Genomic DNA, 22022 nt, shown 5'->3' with positions numbered 1-22022 from the left:
AAACTGCAAAATAGTATAAAGATGACTCAGGCTAAGCAGGATCTTAAGTATGAAGACTAGCGCTTCATACGGGTCCACAATATGCCCTGAAGCCATGGGTGATCCCGCAAAACAAGGCTCTTGTCAGCAGAAGGAACCATGCGTACTTGATGTTAATTCAACTTATTAAATTCCTGCTTGAAGAAGCTGCAACTATGTGCAAGATAAATTTTAAAAAGTTTTTCTGAGCCTATTATTATTATTAGTATTTGTATAGCGCTAGCAGATGCATGCAGTGCTGAACACCTGACACAGAGAGAGACAGTCCCTACTCAATAGAGCTTACAATCTAAAATAATACAGACAGACAAGACAAGGGCGAGGGAAGTACTGGGTGAGAAGGAACAAGGGGGGAGGCAAATGAGTAGTGGCTAGGAGCCAAAAGCAGCAGTGAAAAGGTGGGTTTTCAGCATAGATTAGAAAACAGGTAGAGATGGAGCTATTATGGGCATTTGATAGTTTTTCACATATCATGGGGACAAACTGGGAAGCACGAATTAGTGTTCCAATATATTTCTGAGGATTTTTCCCCCATTGACATTGAGTTCTGCTTAGTTCTGATATATAAATGTTAGTGGGGCAATATATTTTTATATTTTTTTGAGCTTAACATGGCTGACATTGATCATTCAGTACTATTTTATCACCATGTACACACAAATAGATAAAAATAACCTAAAAACTGTGTTCTGCTTATGTCTTCAGAGCGACATGGAAGGGGCTCAAGATTTCCTTCAAGAAAATGCATGAGACCCTGCTGAGCCCTATCACTGAGCCTGTAGGGCTTATATTAGCACTATAATATGGAATTAAACAACTTTAACAGTAAGAATAAATTTTACCTTCTACGGGTACACAGTGATATTCACCCAGAAATAGGCTAAGAGCTGCCTTAACATGTTCACCATATGCCAGGGTACAGTAATAACAGGAGGATAAGCTGCCACAACGAAGGAGCTAAGGAAGTGTCCAGTTGTTTTACTGATAAAGTGCCCATAATAGAATCAGAAGGCAAGTTCAAATCCCAAAGCCTTTGGGATGAAATACAGACTGGAGCTCTCCAATAGAAGCAAGAAAGCTCTACAGACCACAGACTATGACAAATATGAAATATTCAAACATCTAATTGTTAGTCTCATCAGTTACTATGATCCATCTCTGATAAATCTAGGGGCCCTTTTACTAAGCTGCGCAAGTGTCTATGCATACACAAAGCGTGCCAAAATGGAGTTACAGCTTGGTTATCGCATGGCTCTTGTGGTAATTTCATTTTTATTTTCAGATGCACGTATTGAACGCACGCCAAAAGGCATTTGATGCACGTAGGTCATTACCACACAGTTACTGCGTGAGACTTTACCGCTAGGTCAATGACTGGTGGTAAGGTCGCAGACCCAAAATGGCTGCGTGGCAATTTTGATTTTGCCGCACGTCCATTTTCAGCAAAAATTTTAAAAAGGCCTTTTTTACAGGGCGCACTGAAAAATGGATCGGTGCGCGCCTAAAATCTGCGCCTACACTACCGCTAGCCATTTTTCAGTGCACCTTAGTAAAAAGACCCCCTGGTTAACAGGCACCTTAATTTTATAAAATGTGCTGTTGTGATGACTGAGTCTCTGTGGGAAGCAATTTCAAGATTTGAATTCTTCCCTTCAATCCTTTTCTAATTTCTATCGGGGTGAACTTTCACTATTGAAAGAGGACTGCAGAACGCTGACTAAGGATTTAGGTCAACAGTCTACTAAGGTTGGTGCTTTGGAAGAAGCTAAGAAGTTTCAGAACGTTACTATGAGTGACACGGATATTCTGGCTCGTAAGCTAGAATGCCTCAATAATTATGGTAGAAGGAGCAACTTGAGATTCTTAAATGTCCCTAAATCATATTTGAATCCAGCATTAGATATGCTGAAGAAATATTTTCTACAGATTCTGGGACTTCCAGCTGAAGGCTGCCTGCCTGTCTATAGTTAACAGCCCAATATCTATCGGGAGTTTCGAGAAGCTCCACTGAAAAACCTCAAACTGATTTGAACCTCACTAAATTTTTGGAAAGTTCTTTTGAAGTTATTACTGAATGTACTACACTGTTGCTAACTTTTGCCCTGGAACCAGACAGAAATATTATTTTTCGTTTGTATTTTTGTAATATGAATGCAGCTTTTTTGGGCTCAAAAGTTCAAATTTTTCCTGATTTTGCAAGGGATACGCAGAAAAAGAGAAGGGAGTTCATGGACTTATGACCTAGAGTTCTGTGTGTGGTTCATTTGTATTAAAATTTCCTTGTAGATGTTTGGTATTTCTAAATGCTACTAATTATGTTTTTTGATCCAAAGAAACTGCTTGAATTTATTTCTGTTACAGAAAGTGAAAGAAATGCTTCCTTGAACGATTCTGTTAGTTACAGTAACATGGTTAGACTGGCTGCGCCTGCTTGTCATCTTTCTCTGCCTGTAATTAATCTTGTATTAATGATAATTTTTCTTTTCGATTTATTTCCTTGTATCTTGACTTAATCTTCTGTGGACTAAGTTATATATTTTCCTGTATGTTTGTTTTTATTTTCCTTTCAACATTGCAGTGTTTCTATTATCATTCTAAAGTTTATTCTTTGAATGTAAAATGTTTGAATATTATAAATTTATAATTAAAAAAAATAAAATAAAATGCTTCTCAAAAGCATGCATAAATTAACTTGGTACTTAATGGGTTAAAGGATAATTTTCAGTGGGCATGGCACGGAAGATACACAAAATCTGAGGATATTTGTGCTAAATTAGGCTGATTTAGAGCCTGTTTCCCCTGTATTCTCTCTGATATACAATACAATGTTAGCATAATATGTTTTTTAAGAAAAATGATAGACTATATTTGTTTAATTACCACTTTCACATGTCACTATTGGCCCAAGGGACATAACTATCATTGAGCAAGCCTTGAAAAATGCCCAGGGCTGCCCAGTGGTAAAGGCTGCATGCAGCTGAACCTCCCCACCCCCCCCAACATATGCATGTCCGGTACCTTTCTTACACTGCCACCCCTGCCGGTCCTCCAGACGTGTGGTGGTCCTCAGCAGAGGCAGCTCTAAAACAGGCTGCCTGAGGGCCAGCCCCACCAGGGCTTTTCCTATGCTGCAGCCTGCCCACAGAAATTTGCATCAGAGAAGTGGAATGCAGCACTGGAAAAGCCCTGGTGGGGCTGGCCCGCAGGCAGCCTGTATTCAGAGCTGCCTATGCCAGGGAACGCTGTGCATCTGGAGGACCTGCACGGGCGGCAATGGCAGTGTAGGAGAGGTGCCAGACCTGAAATGGGGGGAGGGGCTGGGGTGATGGAGAGGTACTGGATCTTTGAGGGAGGGAGAGAGAGGGAACAGAGGTAAAGAGGTACTGGATCTTTGAGGGGGGGAGAGAGAGGGAACAGAGGTAAAGAGATGCTGGACATGGAAGGAAGGGAAACAGAAGGAAGAGAGACTTGGAAGCAAAGGGGGAGAGATGCTAGACGTGGGGAAGAACAGGGACACAGAGAAGAAACGCTGGACATGGAGGGAGCATAGAGACAGGGACACAGAGTGGCACTGCTGAACACAAAGGGAGAGACAGGGACACTGTGGGTGAATGCTGAATATAGAAGGCCAATAGGGGCCTTGAGAGAGCAGATGCTGAATATTAGGGGGACAGGGACACAGAGTGGAGATGCTGGACAGGGCAGTTAGAGAGAGAGAGAGAGGAAATGTCAAAAGGACAGGACACTCTCTAAACGAAATAAAAAAAAAAGAAAAGCAGAAAAGATACTGGGATGAAAACAATGCTCAGACAACACAGGTAGAAAAAAAGTATAATTTTCTGAATTTATTAATCGTAATATGCCGGCTTTGGGAAATGTGTACCTCTGATATCTTGCATTTCAGTTTCTATTTCTATTATTTATTTGGATTTACTGTGACAGGTTTTCTTTATGGATCTGTTTGCTTTTTGCAGGTTTTGTTTACTGGAGCTCTGAAGGGATTCCCCACCCCCACTACCTTGGGAGAGATGGTGTTAAAGGAGGCTCATCTTAATTTTTCCATCCAGGTCCCATTCAGTTCCAGCTATGCCACTGATTGGCCTTATGAAACAGAGATTAAAACAAGGAAGGATATGAAAACTATTTTATACAGGGATTTTCTAGCATTTTACAACTTAGAGCCTATTAAAAAGGGACCTCATTCTCATCTTTTTTTTCGAGCCTGCACCTTCTTTCTTCAAAGTGTGGAGTTGATCAAATAATGTTTTTACCCCCCCCCCCCAAGAATTTATGTGCCTTTCGTTGAACTAACTTGAAAGTGTATGCCCTCCTTTCACAAGGCTATGTTTACGAAGGTTTTTATAAATGCTTTATTCCCAATGTGATGTTCTCACAGGATTTCTATCACTCTTCGCATACTGTGCCTGTCCTCCAGAGAAGAGAGTCTGAAATTGTTTCCGTAAACCATAATATTGCTTTTTTAGTGATATTATTACATTGCATGCTGCCCTGAGCTCCCAATCAGTCAGACTATGCATCAGAAGGAAAAGAGGAGGGGGAGGCAGGGTCAGGGATGAAAATGAAAAACTGGGTCGAGGGGAAACAGCAGATTGTTTTTTTTTTAAAGGGTTAATGAATATATGCTAGAACTATTCTGGAGTCTCAATAAAATATTATTACAACAATAAAGGAAGAGGTCAATATTCAATGTGATTCAACCAGCCAGAAATGGCCCCTGGCCGGTTAAATCACCTGTTCAACACAAACTGGTCATTTTCAGCAGCACTTAACTGGTTAGCATTGCTGAGAATAACCGGTTAGTGCCTAAATGCAAACTATTTTATTTGGGGGGGGGGGGGGGGCATTCTAGGAGCAGAGGTGACACTTGGTCAGTTAAGTGCCAATACTTAGCACTTAACCAGTCCAGGTTAACCGAATGGGACCACATAAAAGGTTGCCCTATCTTTATGCAGTAACCCACAGCTGATACCAAACCGCACTAGGGATTCCAGGCGCAGCAAAGCAGACAAAGCCCATTCACTTCGAAGGGGCTTCGTTGGAATCGCTAGTGTGGTTTGGTAAAAGAGGCAGTATATTCTGAATATTGAACTTAACCGGCTAAGCGAAAACTGGATATTTAATGCTGAAGCCCGGACAGGCCTGGCATTGAGTATCCAGGAATAATGCTGACAGCAGTCAGCAAAATGCTGAGTGCCGCCAGCTGAATATAAAATCCATAATGTTTTATTCTGCAGTTTAGATTATGCACAATATGTTGTTGAGCACATAACAAGTGCTTGCGTTAAAAAGGAAAAAAAAAGGAACCATCTTCACTGTGACACACTCAAACCATATCTAAGGAATGAGACTACGCAGGACTCATTTTCTGGTAGCATTCTGAAAAAGTAGCAACTTTTAAAAACTCCTGTAATCTAAGGAATAGGGAGTTTCTGTCTAATTTAGTGATAAAGAAACCAAAGAAGCCCATTATTATCCTTCAAGTGAGACTTGGTGGAAGAAAGATAACCAATGGAAAACTGTCATACCAGGGTACAAATCATATCGCAGTGATAGGGTGGACCAAATTGGTGGAGGGGTAGCATTATACGTTAAAGAGGGCCTTGAATCAAATAGACTAAAACTTCTGCAGGACACAAAATGAACCTTGGAATCCCCTATGGATAGAAATTCCATGTATAAAGGAGAAAAGGATAGTGATCGTAGTGTACTATCATCCACCTGGCCAAGATAAACAGACAGATACAGAAATGTTAGCAGAAGTCAGGGAGACTAACAAACTGGGGAACACAATAATAATGGGTGATTTGAATTACCAGAAAATCAAACAACTGAAGTTTCATGTCTCAAGTCAGCTAGTCAAAAATAATTAAAAAAAAAACAATTAGTGGAGAAAAAATGACCTTGGAGCGCTGACCACCACTTAACAGTAAGCCATCATGGGTCTCAAAAAAAAACCTACACTAATATTTAAGAAATCCAGTCATACTTAACATAAGGCTTGGCAAGGCTTACGAAACAACAGTTTGATGGTTCGAATAAAGCCAAATAAAAGGCAATGCACTTAGCTGAGTCTTTCTGTGGCCATTCCAAATACAGGAAATTTCCACACCATCCCTCTTCACAGGGTTGCATAAACTTCTCTTTATAGCTTTTGCTTTCCACATTCTCGACAGAGTACCCTGTTTTGCAGAAGGGGCTGCATCAGGAGAATAACTCTGTTCCAGTAACACAGCAATTTCAAAATGATTGCTGGCTGGCTGGCTTGAGACAAGAAACTTAAATTGTTTGATTTTCTGGTACTGTTTCTTGCTCCTTCTATTGGTTAATTTGATTTCAATTACTCAAATATTAACTGGATAAATGTAACATCAGGATGTGCTATGGAAGTAAAGTTCCCAGATGAAATCAAGGACCGATTTATGGAGCAGCTGGTTCAGAACTGTATGGGGGAGATACCAGAGCCACACATGGCATTCAATGCTGATGAGTCAGAGAAACAAATAAAACTCTACAAACCTGGAAGATGTAATGGGGCAATTTGATAAATTAAAAAATAGCAAAATCACCTGGACTAGATGGTATACATCCCAGAGTACTGATAAAACTGAAAAATCAAGTTGCAGAGCTATTGTTAGAAATGTGTGATTTATCTTTAAAATTAACCATAGTACCAGAAGACTGGAGGGTGGCCAATGTAAAGGACTCCAGATGAGATTCAGGAAATTATAGACTGGTGAGCCTGACTTTGGTGCTAGGCAAAATGGTAGAGACTATTATAAAGAACAAAATTACTGAGCATATACATAGGCATGGATTAATGAGGCAAAGCCAACACAGATTTAGTCAAGGGAAATCTTGCCTCACAAATCTACTACATTTCTTTGAAGGGGTGAACAAACATGTGGATAAAGGTGAGCCAGTGTACCTGGATTTTCAAAAGGTATTTAACAAAGTATCTCATGAATGACTCCTGAGGAAATTAGAAAGTCATGGGATAGGAGGCAATGCCCTATTGTGGATTAAGGACTGGTTAAAAGAAAGAAAACAGAGTAGGGTTAAATGATCATTATTCTCAATGAAGAAGGGAAGATAATGGGGCTAGAGTTAAAGTATTCATAGTGCTCTTCCTCACTTTGGCTCTTTTCCCTCTGTGATTTTTAATCAGGTGCACTCTGTTATTACTATTTCAAAAAAACAGTTCAACGAACATTCTGTTTGGTCTTCTACACACATGTAGCACCATTTTTAAAAAGTCGTGGATGTTGGCATATAGAAATTTTAGGCAAAATGTCTAGAGCTTGTGATTTATTTTACAAATGCAGGACTAAGAAACAATGTGAATTGCGATATCTTGGCCCCCTTGATCAAGGTGATTCTCAGCCCCTGGGACAGATGGTTTTACAAGCGAATTTTATAAAATGATGCAGACTCAAAAGGCATTCAAACCATGTATAGCACATTAACGGCAATGTAAATGTCTGAAAAAATGTGCACCCAAGGATGCCCATGAAGCTAAATACGGCCCACACAAGCTCACACCATTATGCTCTGCCCCCACAGGACAAGTACATAGCATCCACGAGGTCCCCACCCTATCCCTGCTGTCTATTCAGTGCCTGCAGGGGAAAATGTCTAGCACTGCTTGTGGTAGCAGTAGAAAATATGTAGTTTATGCAAAACATTTACCTCTGCCCTGGGATGCAAAATATTTATTTATTTTGAACTTGCTCACACCTTTTCAACAATAGCTCATCCCATGTCAGGCTCACAATATAATTTTGTAACTGAGACAAAGGAGGGTTAAGTGACATGTTCAAGATCACAAAAAGCAGCAGTGGGATTTAAACTAGGCACCCCTGGTTGTCAGGTCCAGTGCTCTAACCACTAATCTACTCCTCCACTCCATTCTGCACTGTCTTCGGAGCAGGGCAAAACACTTTGCACCTCAGAATTGAGTGGAAGAATAGCTTAGTGATTAGAGCACTGGGCCTGACATCCTGGAATTGCCTGATTCAAATCCCCCTCAGCAGTACAAAACATTTAGTAGTTTTTTTTTTTTTTTTTTGGGGGGGGGGGGGTTAACCTTTATTTACTCAGCACTGCACAGAAACTGAAATAAGATACATACATCATTAGTAAATACAATATAAAGGGCATCAAATCACAAAAAGCAATTGAAATAAAAAGAATGTCATACCACCCAAATCTTCTATAAATAACTCTGGCTCACATTTCAATGCTGAGCCAGAGAAGATAAATGTTTACAGCTGCCAGCAATTTGAGAAAACTGGATGTACCAAATAGCAACATTTACAGCCTTCCCACCTAGATGTTTTTTTGTAAAGGCATATGCTAATGTCATGCTTGCCATTTTACAATCTCTGGCAGAGGCTGCTTGGGAAGGTTTGTATTGGCTCCTCTGTCCCACTAGGGAAACCTCACCTCAGATGGTAGGAGGAGAAGAATGATGTACATGCTGAGAACCAGAAGGGACTCATTGTACCCAGAGAGGAGAGGACAAGTGAGGGGCAAGAGATATTTGGTATGGTACTGGAAGGTGGGGGAGGTAGTAGATGTGAAGACAGAGAGGTTTCAGACAGACCTGGGTGGACAGAAATGACAATCAGGCTCTCAGACTTTTTCTCAGCTCTCTTGCAGTCAGCATCAAAGCAAACAGTCACAGAGACATGTTGTGGGAGCACTTATTTGTGATTTAAAGGTGGTCTAAGTTCCAGCGTACACCAGGCATTGGATGTACGTTGTCAGCATGCTATATGGAATTGGAGACAGAAATTGCTAACAGCGCCACCCTCAACACTCCCCCATACTGTCCCTGACATGCCTGCAGAAGCCCTGTACGTTTTGGTGGCTTAAACGTTTTGTTCTGCCCTTTTGTAAAATACTGGCGTATACATTTTGGCCACAAAAATATATAAAAGTGCCAGGATTGAGACCTTTAAAACACGAACAGCACTTATAAAATGACCACCATAGCCTTTTGTACTTGCTTTCTGTGATTTCATACTTGCTAACCCCTCATTTTCTTCTTAAAAAAAATGTGTACCCTATATTTTTTGTCCATGTTTCTGTGTAATTATGAAATGAAATCAAGACCATTTGTAATGCTTCTCATTATGTCTTATTTTCACTTTACTGGTTATCTGTCCAACTTCCTTCCATAATCTTGTACTGGGGAGTTATTGTAAAATATACACATTTTCTACAAATCTTCCACAGGACAGTCTCTGAAGGACTTGGGGTGCAGAATGAATCAACAACTATTTTAAATCCCATTTGCAGATACTTGACAGCATTCATCCCAGCAAGGAGCTCAAAGAAGATACATGAAGAGATCACTCAGAACATTCAACCAATAAAAAGCTGGATGCAAAAAAAAAAAAAAAACCCCAAAACAACCCAGGTATAGTGATGAAGGAGAGAAATGAGAACTGCACTGATTAAGAGGGGTCAGTGCCAAGTGATTATTCTGTGAACTGTATTGCAAGAAAGAAGAGTCTCAAATACTAAGAAATGCAGATGGAGACTAAGAATTTGGGACAGAAAGATACAGAAATATTTCCCTTCATTTTAGATTTTGGTGAGCGTCAACAGTAAATTTGAGAGACTGAGTTATAGACCACATAACCTGGCTTAAGAATCACGTTTATTACTATTGTAGTATGCACAAAACAACAATTTTTGCTGAAAATTGAACGGTATGAGGGAAGGCTACGTTGAGTGAACAAATGTTAGTAGACATAAAAATTAGAAAGACCTCAAAATCTCTACAGGTCACCTAGCAGAAATCAGGCAAGTCCAGAACAGGAGTTAGTTACTATCATTGGTCTTAAAACACCTGAAAATAAGATCAGAAGTAAACTACCATTAGGGAGAAAACCCCACTGAGAGCTGAATGTTCCTCCTGAAGCAGCTTTGCTTTAAGCAAAAATAAGTGGCCCTCATTAGGGTTTTGTGGATTACTGTGCAAATATACTCTGAACATGAGGATTTGAGATTCAATATTCCTTTGAGATATGTGGTTTTGTATTTTTCTGTGCAGTTTTTTTTTTTTGGGGGGGGGGGGAGACATACTTTCTGATTTTGTACTGTGGGAGTGCTGTTTTGGGTAATGTGATGGTAGTTTTTCCACCTGCTTTTTTTTTTTTTTTAACAGTAGGTTTTTCTCCCTAATGGGAGTTTACCTATTTTTTTTTTTTTTTTTTTAGAGGGGGTGTGTTTTAAGACCAGTGAAAGTAACTAACTCCTGTTCTGGACTTGCCTGATTTCGGCTAGGTGTCCTATGGAGAGTTGAGGTCTTGTCTGTAATTTTTATATATACTGCCGCTTGTTCATTTAACACAGCCTTCGCTGATACAGGTCAATTTTGAGCAAAAAATTGTTGTTTAGCTTATATTTTTGTTTCCCAATCATAATTGAGTTCTTATGTAAAAAACAAACTCATTTGGAAACACTGCCTCCCAAAAAAGTTGCATTATTTTTCTCCTATAATGAACATCTTGTGTAGTCAGCTTGAAACTCACCCCCACCCCCCCACCACACACACACTTGGTTCATATTCTCAACTAAGCTAAAGGAGGAACATGAGAAGTGAAGAAAGGGGAAGTACAGAAGACAGGGTCAGCTTAACCATTAGGCAAACTTGGAAGTCACCTAAGGCACCATCTTCTGGGGAGGCGACAACAGCTTTAGCCTAAACCAGGGGTTCTCAACCCAGTCCTCGACACACATCAAGCCTGTCTGGTTTTCAAGATATCCACCAATGAATATGCATGAAAGGGGAGTTTAATTAGCAAAATCTCAACTGGGGTGGGAGTGGGGCACGAGTTCTGAATCTTAACTGGGGGGGGGGGGGGGGGGGGGGGGGGGGGACAAGGCAACAGTTCAGTTAGTGTGCCTAATGCTCTTGCACTGCCCCTGACAGAAATGTAGCTTCCACAATGTGTAAGACTGTCAAATGGCAACCAGATCCAAAAGCACAGTATGCTCCTGGTTCTTTTTCAGAGGACAGCTGAAAAAGTAGTGAGAACAGTACTATGGAGGTACTAATACACAGAAGTATGCACATGGCTTGCAGAAGGTATGAGAGATGTCAAAGAACAATAACTACAAACAAGTGGAGGTTCCTTGTTTTTGAAAACAGAGCTGGCTTCTAATGAGATACATACAGAAATCAAAGAAGAACATTATGCTGAGATACAGGGAACCATGACACAGACAAGAGCCTACAATTATATTAACAAAAGGGCAGAGAGGTAGAATTGCATAATCCAATTATATGGTAGTTTCATAATCTTTTATTGTGCAAAGCAATGTTTTTTAAATACACCAGGCTTGTCCAGTCCTTGAGGGCTGCAAACAGACCAGGTTTTCAGGATAACCCTAATGAATACACACGTTTTATCTTTATTCTAAAAAAAAAAAAAATGTTTAATAATATATATAACCTATGATTAATACGTCTCCTTCAACCACACTACCCTCATTCACATTTCATTCATACCTCATCCTCACAACCATTGCATCTGATTCAAAACATACTTTGTTGTCAAAGTTTACCAAATTTTGTTACATTCCATCATTCGCCTGCTTGTTATCTAACATATAGTACTATATATTGGCTACAAAATAGTATATCAAAATAGTATATTAATCTCGCCAGACCCTGGACGAACCTGTACTGGCTGTGGGAGAAAATGACACCTCAGCTTAGTCGACGCCTTCGACTGAGGCGCCATTTTCTCCCTCAGACAGTACAGGTTCGTCCAGGGTATGGTGAGATTTATAATACAGCAATTTCAATGAGTTATATCCCCTGATGACATGGACAGCAAAACACAAATTTGTGTGGGGTGTGAAAAACACTTGGAGCAATATACACCAGCCTGTGGACAGGACCGATAACTGGGGAGAGGAGTTGGAGAACAAGATAGAGACTGAACTTTTGTGTGATTTGCGGTTTTTGACCAAGTTGATTCACAGGCATTGCACTTTGTTCAAACTTGTCTTAAAGCTTTGCTTATGAATTGAACTGCTATATCAGAAGTATTCTATGCTAATGAACAAGGAAGATCAAGTTATTGAAGAAAAGTGAATTTTCCAGTATGATTTATGACCTACTGGGTGACTGGTGGATTTTTGTGGACACCTTGATATACCATTTTGCAGCCAATATAAAGTACTATATATTAGATAACAAGCAGGCGAATGATGAATGTAACAAAATTTTCTAAACTGTGACAACAAAGTAAATTTTGAATGAGATGCAATGATTGTGAAGGTGAGGTATGAATGAAGTGTGAATGAGGGTAGATGTATTAATCATAGGTTATATATATTATTTAAAAAATTTTGAGAATAAAGATAATTTATGAAACAAAAATAAGGGTGGTTACTGAGAATTTATGTGAGTATAGGTTGTAACCAGAGCGAAATTAGGATACTCAGAGGGTGGTGTAGTAATGAATATACATGACAGAAATCTGCATACAATGGATTTAGTGGGCATGTAAATTTCTCATATGCATATTCATTAAGGATATCCTAAAAACCTGACCTGTTTGAAGCCCTCAAGTACTGAACTTGGACAAACCTACCCTAAACTATTTTGTCTTATGTAAATAAGATACTATCATTTTCAAAGACAAAAGTAGAATGTGACAATGCTTTATTTTTAAGTACTGTGGCCCATCTTAGGCAAAACATGACAGTTACAAATGAAAGATACTTACTGCTATCAAAAATGTAGTTTGGAATTGTTTTACCTTTAAATATAGTTGCTGCAATTCCAATTGTAGCACAAGAGAGAAAAGGCAGAAAAAGAGATTAAATACAACCATGTAGCTTTCTGACTTCTATTTAGCAACCATCTCTAAATGTGCATAGCAAGGAAGGATCAGTTCAACAGTTGAGATCTAGACTCCATGGTGAAGTAGCAGCTTAGGGTGCTGCAACTTGTTACTTAGCTGAATGTTTTCAACTCAAAGAGAAATCAAATTTGAGGTTTATAGTTTATTAGAACTTTTTATACTGCCTGGCCTAACTAGCAGATCTAGGTGGTGTACAGACTACTACACAATTTCCGAAGTTTAGAAAAGAACTACAAAATTGACAGAAAAGACTAGTGTACCCATCCCAGAAACATTCATACTTACAAAGTGTCCTAATTAGAAGGAACAGGGAAAGGGTGGCAGGGAGAGGAAAAAAAGGGAGAAGGAGAGAAAGTAAGAAAGGAAGGGAGGTCTGCTTCCTATAGAAAGATGTTAATTTTACAATCACTGCTTGTTTTTCAAAAGCAAGGGCCACAGAAAGCATTAGGAAGGAAAAAATCAGACACCATATTTTTGCCTATTTTGAATATTTTCTGTCTTCTTTGGTTTCATAACTCCCAGTATGGGTAAACTGTCAGTGGAGCTCAATTCAAAACATTCAATAATACTCATCAATACTTTTGCCTAGAGTGGATTAATTGCTGCATTGTTAGATCAAAGCTCTCTTCCTATATGACGTGACTGCCAGAAACTGTTACAGGTCTTTCTCTAGTTTATTATATTTGTGATACGGTATTGTCTTCTCTCCGACAATTTTTGCCCTCACCTTTCTACCCTCTAGCAGCATCACTCTAGAATACGCTGAAAGATAGAGGGGGAAAAAAAACCCCAAAATTAATCTGTAAAAATAAAGGTCAGCAAACCAATGTACATTTTTTCTTGGAGCAACTGAGTATATTTGTGATTGGCTTTCAAGAGCCATGTAGTCTTTATCAGGTCAATGAAAACTGAGGATGTTGTTGTCAGAAAACAGTGGTCAAAAATACAATGGCAGTGTGGTAGTGTTTGTTTTCAAAGCTGTAAAGAATTCTAATGATGATGGAAGCCAGGGTGACGTGTTTACAGAAATGATAACATGGAGAAAGCCACACAGCAGAAATTACAGCCACAGAACAGCTATGTCTGGTAACTTGTAAGGAAGCCTAAGTCTTTAAGTCCCTTTACATATGTTATGTTGTTGGATTATTTCATTTATTTATTTAGATTTTGCTCACACCTTTTTCAGTAGTAGCTCGAGGTGAGTTGCATTCAGGTACACTGGGTATTTCTCTGTCCCAGGAGGGCTCACAATCTACGTTTATACCTTAAGCAATGGAGGGTTAAGTGACTTGCCCAAGATCACAAGGAGCAGCAGTGGGATTTGAACCGGCCACCTCTGGATTGCAAGACAAGTGCTCTAACAACTAGGCCACTCCTCCACTCCTAATTTAGCTAAGTTTATGAATCACTCCTGTCATAGAACTGAAAGCAAATTAACAAAATAACAAAAATTAAACAATTCATAAAAACAAGATAAAACTAACACAAAGTCCACCCCCCCCCCCAAAGCAGAAAACATACAATTCCTCCCCCCCCCAAAAAAAATATACAACTTCTATCAATATGCTCACCCTAGGTCAGTGATGGCGAACCTAGGGCACGCAGAGCCCTCTCCCTTGGCACGCGCGCTATCGCTGGTCCGCCCACACTCCCTCCCTCCGAGCACCAGTTCGGCCGGCCTCCCGCCCTCCCTCCAACCAAACAAGCATCAGTGCGCCTGCCCGTCCTCCCTCCCAGCACCAGGAACCCCCTTCCTCCTCTGAAATTTAAAAAGCGTACCGTCCTCGGGGTTAAGGCAGCGTGCAGCGAAGCGCATGTTCTTCGATCGGCGTGCCTTCGGCCTTCCCTTCTGTCTCTCAAGCTCTGGTCCCGCCCTTCATAGGCGGCACCAGAGCTTGAGAGACAGAAAGGAAGGCTGAAGGCGCGCCAAGTGAAGAACACGCGCTTCGCTGCCGCTGCACACCGCCTTAACCCCGAGGACGGTATGCTTTTTAAATTTCAGAAAAGGAGGGGGGTTCCTGGTGCTGGAAGGGAGGGAGGACGGGCTGGCGGCCTGATGCTTGTTTGGTTGGCGGGAGGCAGGCCTGGTGCTGGGTGGGTGGGAGGCAGGCCTGGTGCTGCTGGGTGGGAGGGCGGCCGGCCTGGTGCTGGGTGGTGCTGGGTGGGAGGGAGGCCTGCTACTGGGTGCTGCTGCTGGGTGCGAGGGAGGCCTGATGTTGGGTGCTGGGTGGGAGGGTGGCAGGCCTGGTGCTGGGTGGGAGGGAGGCAGGCCTGATGCTGGGTGCTGCTGGGAGGGAGGGCAGGGGGGAGAGGAGGGTGGCTGGACATGGGTGGCTGGAGGGGAGAGGAGGGTGGCTGGACATGGGTGGAGGGCAAAAAATGAAGAAGAAAGGAGGAGTCTATAAGTCAGGATATTCCAATCTATGTCTGGTAGATTAGAACCCCCACCATCACCTCCTTATTCTCTCTTCTTGATTTGGTTCTATGCACTGGAAGGCCTAGTCATACATAATTTTGCAGTGACCAGATTAAACAAAGCTCTTGAAAGCTAATCAAACATATTATGTTAGTCCAATAAAACAGTATCACCTGCTACTTATTTGTTGACCTTTATTTCTGTGTATTAGATTGTACTAACAAGGCAACCATATTACTTCCTCTATGATGCACCAGTGACCAGACTATTACAAGTTGAGACCTTTATGGTTAAAATTGTAAATTTTAGTACAGAAGCTGGGCATCTAAAACCCATAATTACACAGCTAACAAGCTAAATTAGAGAATTAAGCACATTTTCAAACAGTCCTGGTTGTGTCTTAGATGTCTAACATTAGATAACAGAGTGAGATGTCTACATGAATGACTCTCCTTTACACAATAGAATCTAATTAGCAAAATTGCGCAAATTTAAAGAAGACATTATTTACGTGTTTAATCTTGCATGGTGAACTGCAGTGTCCAAGTAAGACAGTTTCAACTAGAAGCATTTCTATCAATTTCACTTCAAGCAATAATTATGTTCACGTCTGAAGAAAACACACATATACACATTTTTGAGTGGCCAGGTTTTCAAAGGTGTATCTGAATTCAAGTCCGGGCTCTGTTATGTATGTGATATAATACAGGTTATGCATATACTGCTCTTTTTCATTCTGCATCAATATTTATTAGAGTCCTAATTGGTTTGTAGTATTTTTGGTTCCCTGTCACTTACTTCAAACTATGGAAAATCCATTTGCTAAGAGTTACTTCATTGTGGTGCGAGATACACAATGCTGTCCAAGGGGGCTACACATCCTTCTTTATTAAAAGTGTTTTTTCACCTGCTGTTTCCACAGAATTCACATTTTTATTTTACATTTATACCTATGTTATGACTAGTATGTACAAAATCATTATTTACAACAGTGGATGTGAATTAGGATTGGTAGTGGTTGAAGCTGAGAAATTTTATTTACTTAAACTACAGATTTCCTTTACGCTGAATTGCCTAAATGCTTCAATGAGGCTCCTTTAAAAATAAGAGAGTTAATTTAAAATGTATTACCCTCCTTTTCAAAACAATATTTGGGTACAAGGTACAGTTTGATGTTTGGAAATGCAGCCACTTAGACACAGAACAAAATTTTGTGAGCTCCGAAAATATTCAAAGAGAAGTGTAGCTGGCCACAGGTACAAGCATCAGCATAGTGACTTTGTGATTACACTGTATATGCTATCAGATACAGGAAGCATTCCACCTGTGAGACTGTTACATGACCCCTGACACAGGAAATTTGCAGAAACAGAGATCATATCAGGTTATTTGAATAAATATTGCTTCCTCTTTTAAGAATCTTGGTGCATTATTGTCTCCGTCTTCCCACCTGTGGCCAACACTTTCCGTTGCGATTTTCTAAATGTGTTGCCGATTCCTTCTGTCTTGCTCACTTTGAAAATTTATGCCACTTATTATGGGTCTAATATTTGGATCAAGACTGTGGATTTAGAACAAATGTATACCCTACAAAATTTAGTATCATCTACTATTCAGAATCACAGGGCAAAACGGAATATGAAGGCAGAGGTGTACTACAAGTAGTAGACACTGCTGTATTCTTTCTAGTTTAGCATTTAAAGGTAAAAAGGTCCCAGTTTACTTTTTTTTTTTTTTTTTGGTTGGAAACCTGCAGTACATGTGTTTCTGAGCCTTGATCACATGTTTCTTATAGCCAGGTTATCAATCAGCACTTCCTGAAATTATTTCTGCTCTCTATTAGAATCTAGGAAGTTTGCTCTTACCTCGGTCTTTTGCTTTATCAGACAGAAGAACTTCTACCTCTTTATACTCCTTGATGGCATCCAATATGATTTTTCCTTCTTTGTTGAACAGGAACAACATGGGAATTATAATATCATCTGTATTCTTTCCATCACCGGCCATTTGGAAAAGAGGAGCTGTATCACTACTACTTCCTTCATTGTCATCTGTCCATTAGAAATGTAACAGTGAGAAGATGCAGCCATCAGCCCTATAAAGACATGGCTCTAAGCTCCTTACTAAGCTGTATACAGATCACTAAAGGAAACCGGCACATACTATAGTATTAATCCCACTTTCTTCACATCAAATATCCCATGATGATTTTAGCAACTATTAAAAGGTTAGTTATTATGTTTTTTTTTTTTTGGAAAGGAAGTAGTTGTATCTTATTGTTGAACGTGAAAATTAGAGAGTGAAACATCTGCTTACAGCTATGCATTCATTACATTTGCAGATGTGTAGATTTTAAACAAAATGAAGTTTGTTACCACAACGCAGCTGAAAGTCATAATACTCAATTGAAATAAAGACTCTCTCAAAAAAGCTATTAAGCAGATTTATAGGGCTTTCAATCTACATACTAATTAAGTTAATGTCACGGAAAAGTGCTACAGTCCAGGAAGAACTGATGCCATATTTCATCTGGAGTTTCTCTGTGCACAAGCCTGATAGGTGCAGGTATATTGTAATGGGAGGTATGAATGTGATGATCATTCTTTACCCAACAAATAGAAGCAAGCTGCCTTCTGTCATGAAAGGAAACAAGGACAACTCTAGTCACTAAAGATATACTTTTTAATGAGATAAAACAGCTCCTAAAACAATGAAGGGAACACATTTTCAAAATGATTTCTGAAGGATTTTTTAAAATACAAATGCCATGGGATGTTCTTTTGATAATCAGCTTGTACATATCACTACATTGAAAATTGTCCTTTAAAGTAAGCACCATCTAGGTTGGACTTTAGTGCTATGCAATATTATTATATGAGGGTTGGCTTAATTGTTCAGTGGCAATGGGGTGTATTGCAATATAAGAGACCTAGCTTTAATCCTTCAGCACTGCTTCTGCTCCCCAGGGCTGATTAGGGGTTGGGAATGCTGTGGAAGCAACTTCAATGGCCCCTGGAGATGAGGGGTAAAAGTGGCATTCCAGTCATTGAACCAGTGTCACACCTAGCGGCTATACTCAGACTGCATATATATCTAGAGGACACCATGGTTTGTACTTCCTTGTTATGGATTTTTTTTGTGATGGCTGGGCTACAAGGGAGGAGAACGGAAGGCTAAAAATGAAAGAAAACCTCATGCAGTTGTAATTGAAGGCCAATGATGTCCCATAGCCTCAGTAGAGGCTTGTTACAATTGAGGGGAAAGCCTAAAAAGATCAAGAAGGAACTACCAGTCCCAAATAAATATGTAGATACAGCAGCTGTTTTAGGAGTGAAAACCAAATGAAGCATAGCTCACGTTTTGTGATGTAGTGCTCTCATTAAATTCTTGAAGCAGCTAAAGACACTCTATGAATCTTGCCCCTGAAACAGGCCAAAGCTGCCTACCTGTACCTTCAAGAAGACAGCAAAAGACCTCTATAAAGACCATCCTGCGAAAACTCTAGCACTTCTGTGACCGAAACGCGCAAAGGGAGAAAAGACCGATCTTAACACCAATGCTCAAAAATTCGCCACACGTGAACATAAGCCAACGACGTAGACCTCTTACATGACCTCAACATAGTATCAATTACTCTGGAAGAGAAACCTTTCTTCCTTAACCCTACTCCTTTCAAGAGCCAAGCCATAAGCGAGAACGGAGAGGGATCAAGCATTTCGATCGGACCCTGAAACAACCTTACCGACTCCCCCAATGGCAACGGCTCCTTTACCGACAGGCGTACCAGATCCGCATACCACAGGCGATGTGGCCAATTCGGAGCCACCAAGATCACCAGACCCGGGTGTCGCTCGATTCGCTGCAACACCCGATCCACCAGAGGCCATGGAGGAAACATGTAAAGCAACTCCTGAGTGGGCCACGAAAGAACCAGTGCATTGAGTCCCTCGGACTGAGGATCCCTCCTTCGACTGAAGAAGCGCGGAACCTGAGTGGTCGGCCGTGGCCATGAGATCCAGAACTGGGATATCCCATTTCAACATGACGCGATCGAATACTGGTTGATGAAGAGACCACTCTCCGGGATCTAACGTGTGTCTACTCAGAAAGTCTGCACTCACGTTGTCCGCGCCAGCCACGTGTCCCGCCGAGAGATCCTGAAGATAAACTTCTGCCCAGCGCATTAGCTCCGCTGCCTCCTCGGCAACCGCTCGACTCTTTGTGTCCCCCTTGCCGATTGACATAGGCTACGGGTGTGGCGTTGTCGGATAGAACTCTGACTGCCTTGCCGGCCAGAAGAGACTGGAAGACCTGCAAGGCTAGCCGAATCGCCCACATCTCCAAGTGATTGATGGACCACCGAGCTTCCTCCACCGACCAAGAGTTACCTGCCCAAGGCAATGAGCCCCCCAGCCGTTCAGACTCGCATCCGTGGTCAGAACAATCCACTCCGGAGGTTCCAAAGGCATGCCCTTCACCAGATTCAGTGTGTGAAGCCACCACCGGAGAATGAGGCGGGGAGCTGCTGACAGAGGCAACCGTTCCTCCAACTTCTGGACTTGTGGGGACCACCAATCCAGAACAGCAGACTGCAACTGCCGCATGTGAGCCCTTGCCCAAGGAACTACCTCTATCGATGCCGCCATCATCCCCAGTACATGAAGATAGGAACGCGCTTGTGGGAGCCCGCTCTGCACACAGAAGCTGAACCTGCTCCTGGCAGCTTGGAAATCCGGGTCGGGGTCATAAAAACTCACCCGAAACCTGTGTCGAAACGTACCCCCAGATACTCCAGGGACTGAGACAGCATCAGATTACTTTTGGCTGAATTGACCACCCAGCCCAGAGACTACAAGAAGCTCACTACACGAGCCGTTACTGCCTCGCTCTCCAATCTTGACTTGGCTTGAATCAACCAATCATCGAGGGATGGACTAAAATTCCCTGCTTCCATAGCGCCGCCACAACCACCATCACTCTGGAAAAGGTTCGAGGCGCTGCTGCCAAACCGAACAGCAGGGCACAAAACTGAAAATGTTTCCCTAAGACTGCAAATCGGAGAAAGCGCTGATGAGCCGAGCATATGGGAATGTGCAGATAGGTCTCCGTCAAATCTAGAGAAATGAGGAATTCCCCTTTCCGAACCGCCACAATGACCGAGCGCAGCGTTTCCATGTGAAAGGAGGGAACCTTCAGAGCCCAATTGACCCTTTTGAGATCCAAGATGGGCCGGGAGGAACCCTCCTTCTTGGGAACCACGAAATAAATAGAATAGCAACCCATCCCCCTTTCTCTCAGAGGGACGGGCACTACTGCGCCCAAGTCGATCAGCCGATGCAAGGTGTCTTGAACCGCTCGTACCTTGCATCGAGAGTGACAGGGTAACTCCCGAAAGAACTCGGGAGGAGACCTGTCGAACTCTAGTGCATAAGCGTCGCGTATGACTTCTAAGACCCATTGGTCTGACGTGATCTGGGCCCACCTCTGGAAAAACTAACTCAGCCGAGCGCCCACTCGCACCAGAGGCTGGACCCCCGCACCTTCATTGAGAGGACCGTGCACGAACAACACCCCCCATTGCAGAGTCCTGTTCCCCCACGGCATCCCTCATGAAAGGACTGAGTCCGTTGAAAAAACCGACCTGTGGATGCTCCGCTCGACCTGCCTGGTCTATACTAAGAGCTTCCCAAAAACGACCCTGAAAAGAGCCACCCCAGGAACTTGACTTGGAACGAAGTTCTGGAAACCGTGGTACCTTAGCATCCCCGAGGCCGTGGACCAACTTATCAAACTCCTCACCAAAGAGCATGGAACCCTTAAAGGGAAATGAGCATAACTAAGACTTAGAAGCCGCATCTGTGACCCAACCCTGTAGCCAAAGTGCCCGGCGGGTTCCAACTGTCAGGGCCATGTTCTTAGCTGACGCGAGCAACAAATCATAGAGGGCATCAGATAAGAAAGAAGATCCCATTTCTAACTTGGCCAACTCCTGAACCCAAGTGGACCTATCCAAACTCAGGTCATCCAGAAGTTTCTCAGCCCAACGAAAACAAGCCCAAGCCACCAAACCTCCATAGACTGACGCCTGCAGGGCCAGGGCCAACAAATCAAAGCTGTGCTTCAGAAAAGACTCTAACTTCCTACCCTGGGGGTCATGCAACGCTGCACCCCCGTCCACCGGAATAGCCGTGGCCTTAGTGACCACAGTCACTACCGCATCAACTGTAGGAGGCTTCAGAGAATCCCTGTCGTCCTGCGGGATAAGGTAAAGATGAGACATGGCCCTAGACACTTTACAGGGCGTATCTGGCGACACCCACTCCTGAGATACTATGTCCCTGAGATCCTTGTTCATAGGAAAAGACCGAGCCGACCTACAAATTCCTTTGACCAAGGGGTCCACTTGCTTCATCTCGCCCGCAGGAAGCTCAGCAGGCTCAAATTTAAGAGTTGTGGTCACTTGATCAATAAACTCGGACAACTCATCCCTATGAAAAATTCTACTATCAAGGGGTCCTCCCCCGTTAACAGACTCTCTTTCTCCTGTTCTGAGGAAACATTCTCTTCCTCACGATCACTAAAGTCCTCCTCAGACCCCGGAAGGGAACCAGAGTCAATCCCCTCCGCTCAGTCTAACCGAGGTCTCTTGGGACCCACCG

At 42.0% G+C, this 22022-nt stretch overlaps 1 protein-coding gene across 1 annotated transcript in view; it reads right to left on the bottom strand.

Moving 5' to 3' along the window:
* EDEM3 (ER degradation enhancing alpha-mannosidase like protein 3) overlaps positions 1–22022 on the bottom strand; it is a 104622-nt gene that overhangs the window by 5767 nt on the left and 76833 nt on the right. The window contains exon 19 of the mRNA XM_030205622.1: positions 17229–17414. Coding sequence (XP_030061482.1) covers positions 17229–17414 — 186 coding nt within the window. The remainder of the gene's footprint in view (positions 1–17228; positions 17415–22022) is intronic.

The sequence above is a fragment of the Microcaecilia unicolor genome, chromosome 6, assembly GCF_901765095.1.
Source record: "Microcaecilia unicolor chromosome 6, aMicUni1.1, whole genome shotgun sequence".
Taxonomy (NCBI): domain Eukaryota; kingdom Metazoa; phylum Chordata; class Amphibia; order Gymnophiona; family Siphonopidae; genus Microcaecilia; species Microcaecilia unicolor.
Note: the sequence above shows the minus strand (reverse complement) of the source record. Positions and strands in the feature narration are given on the sequence as shown.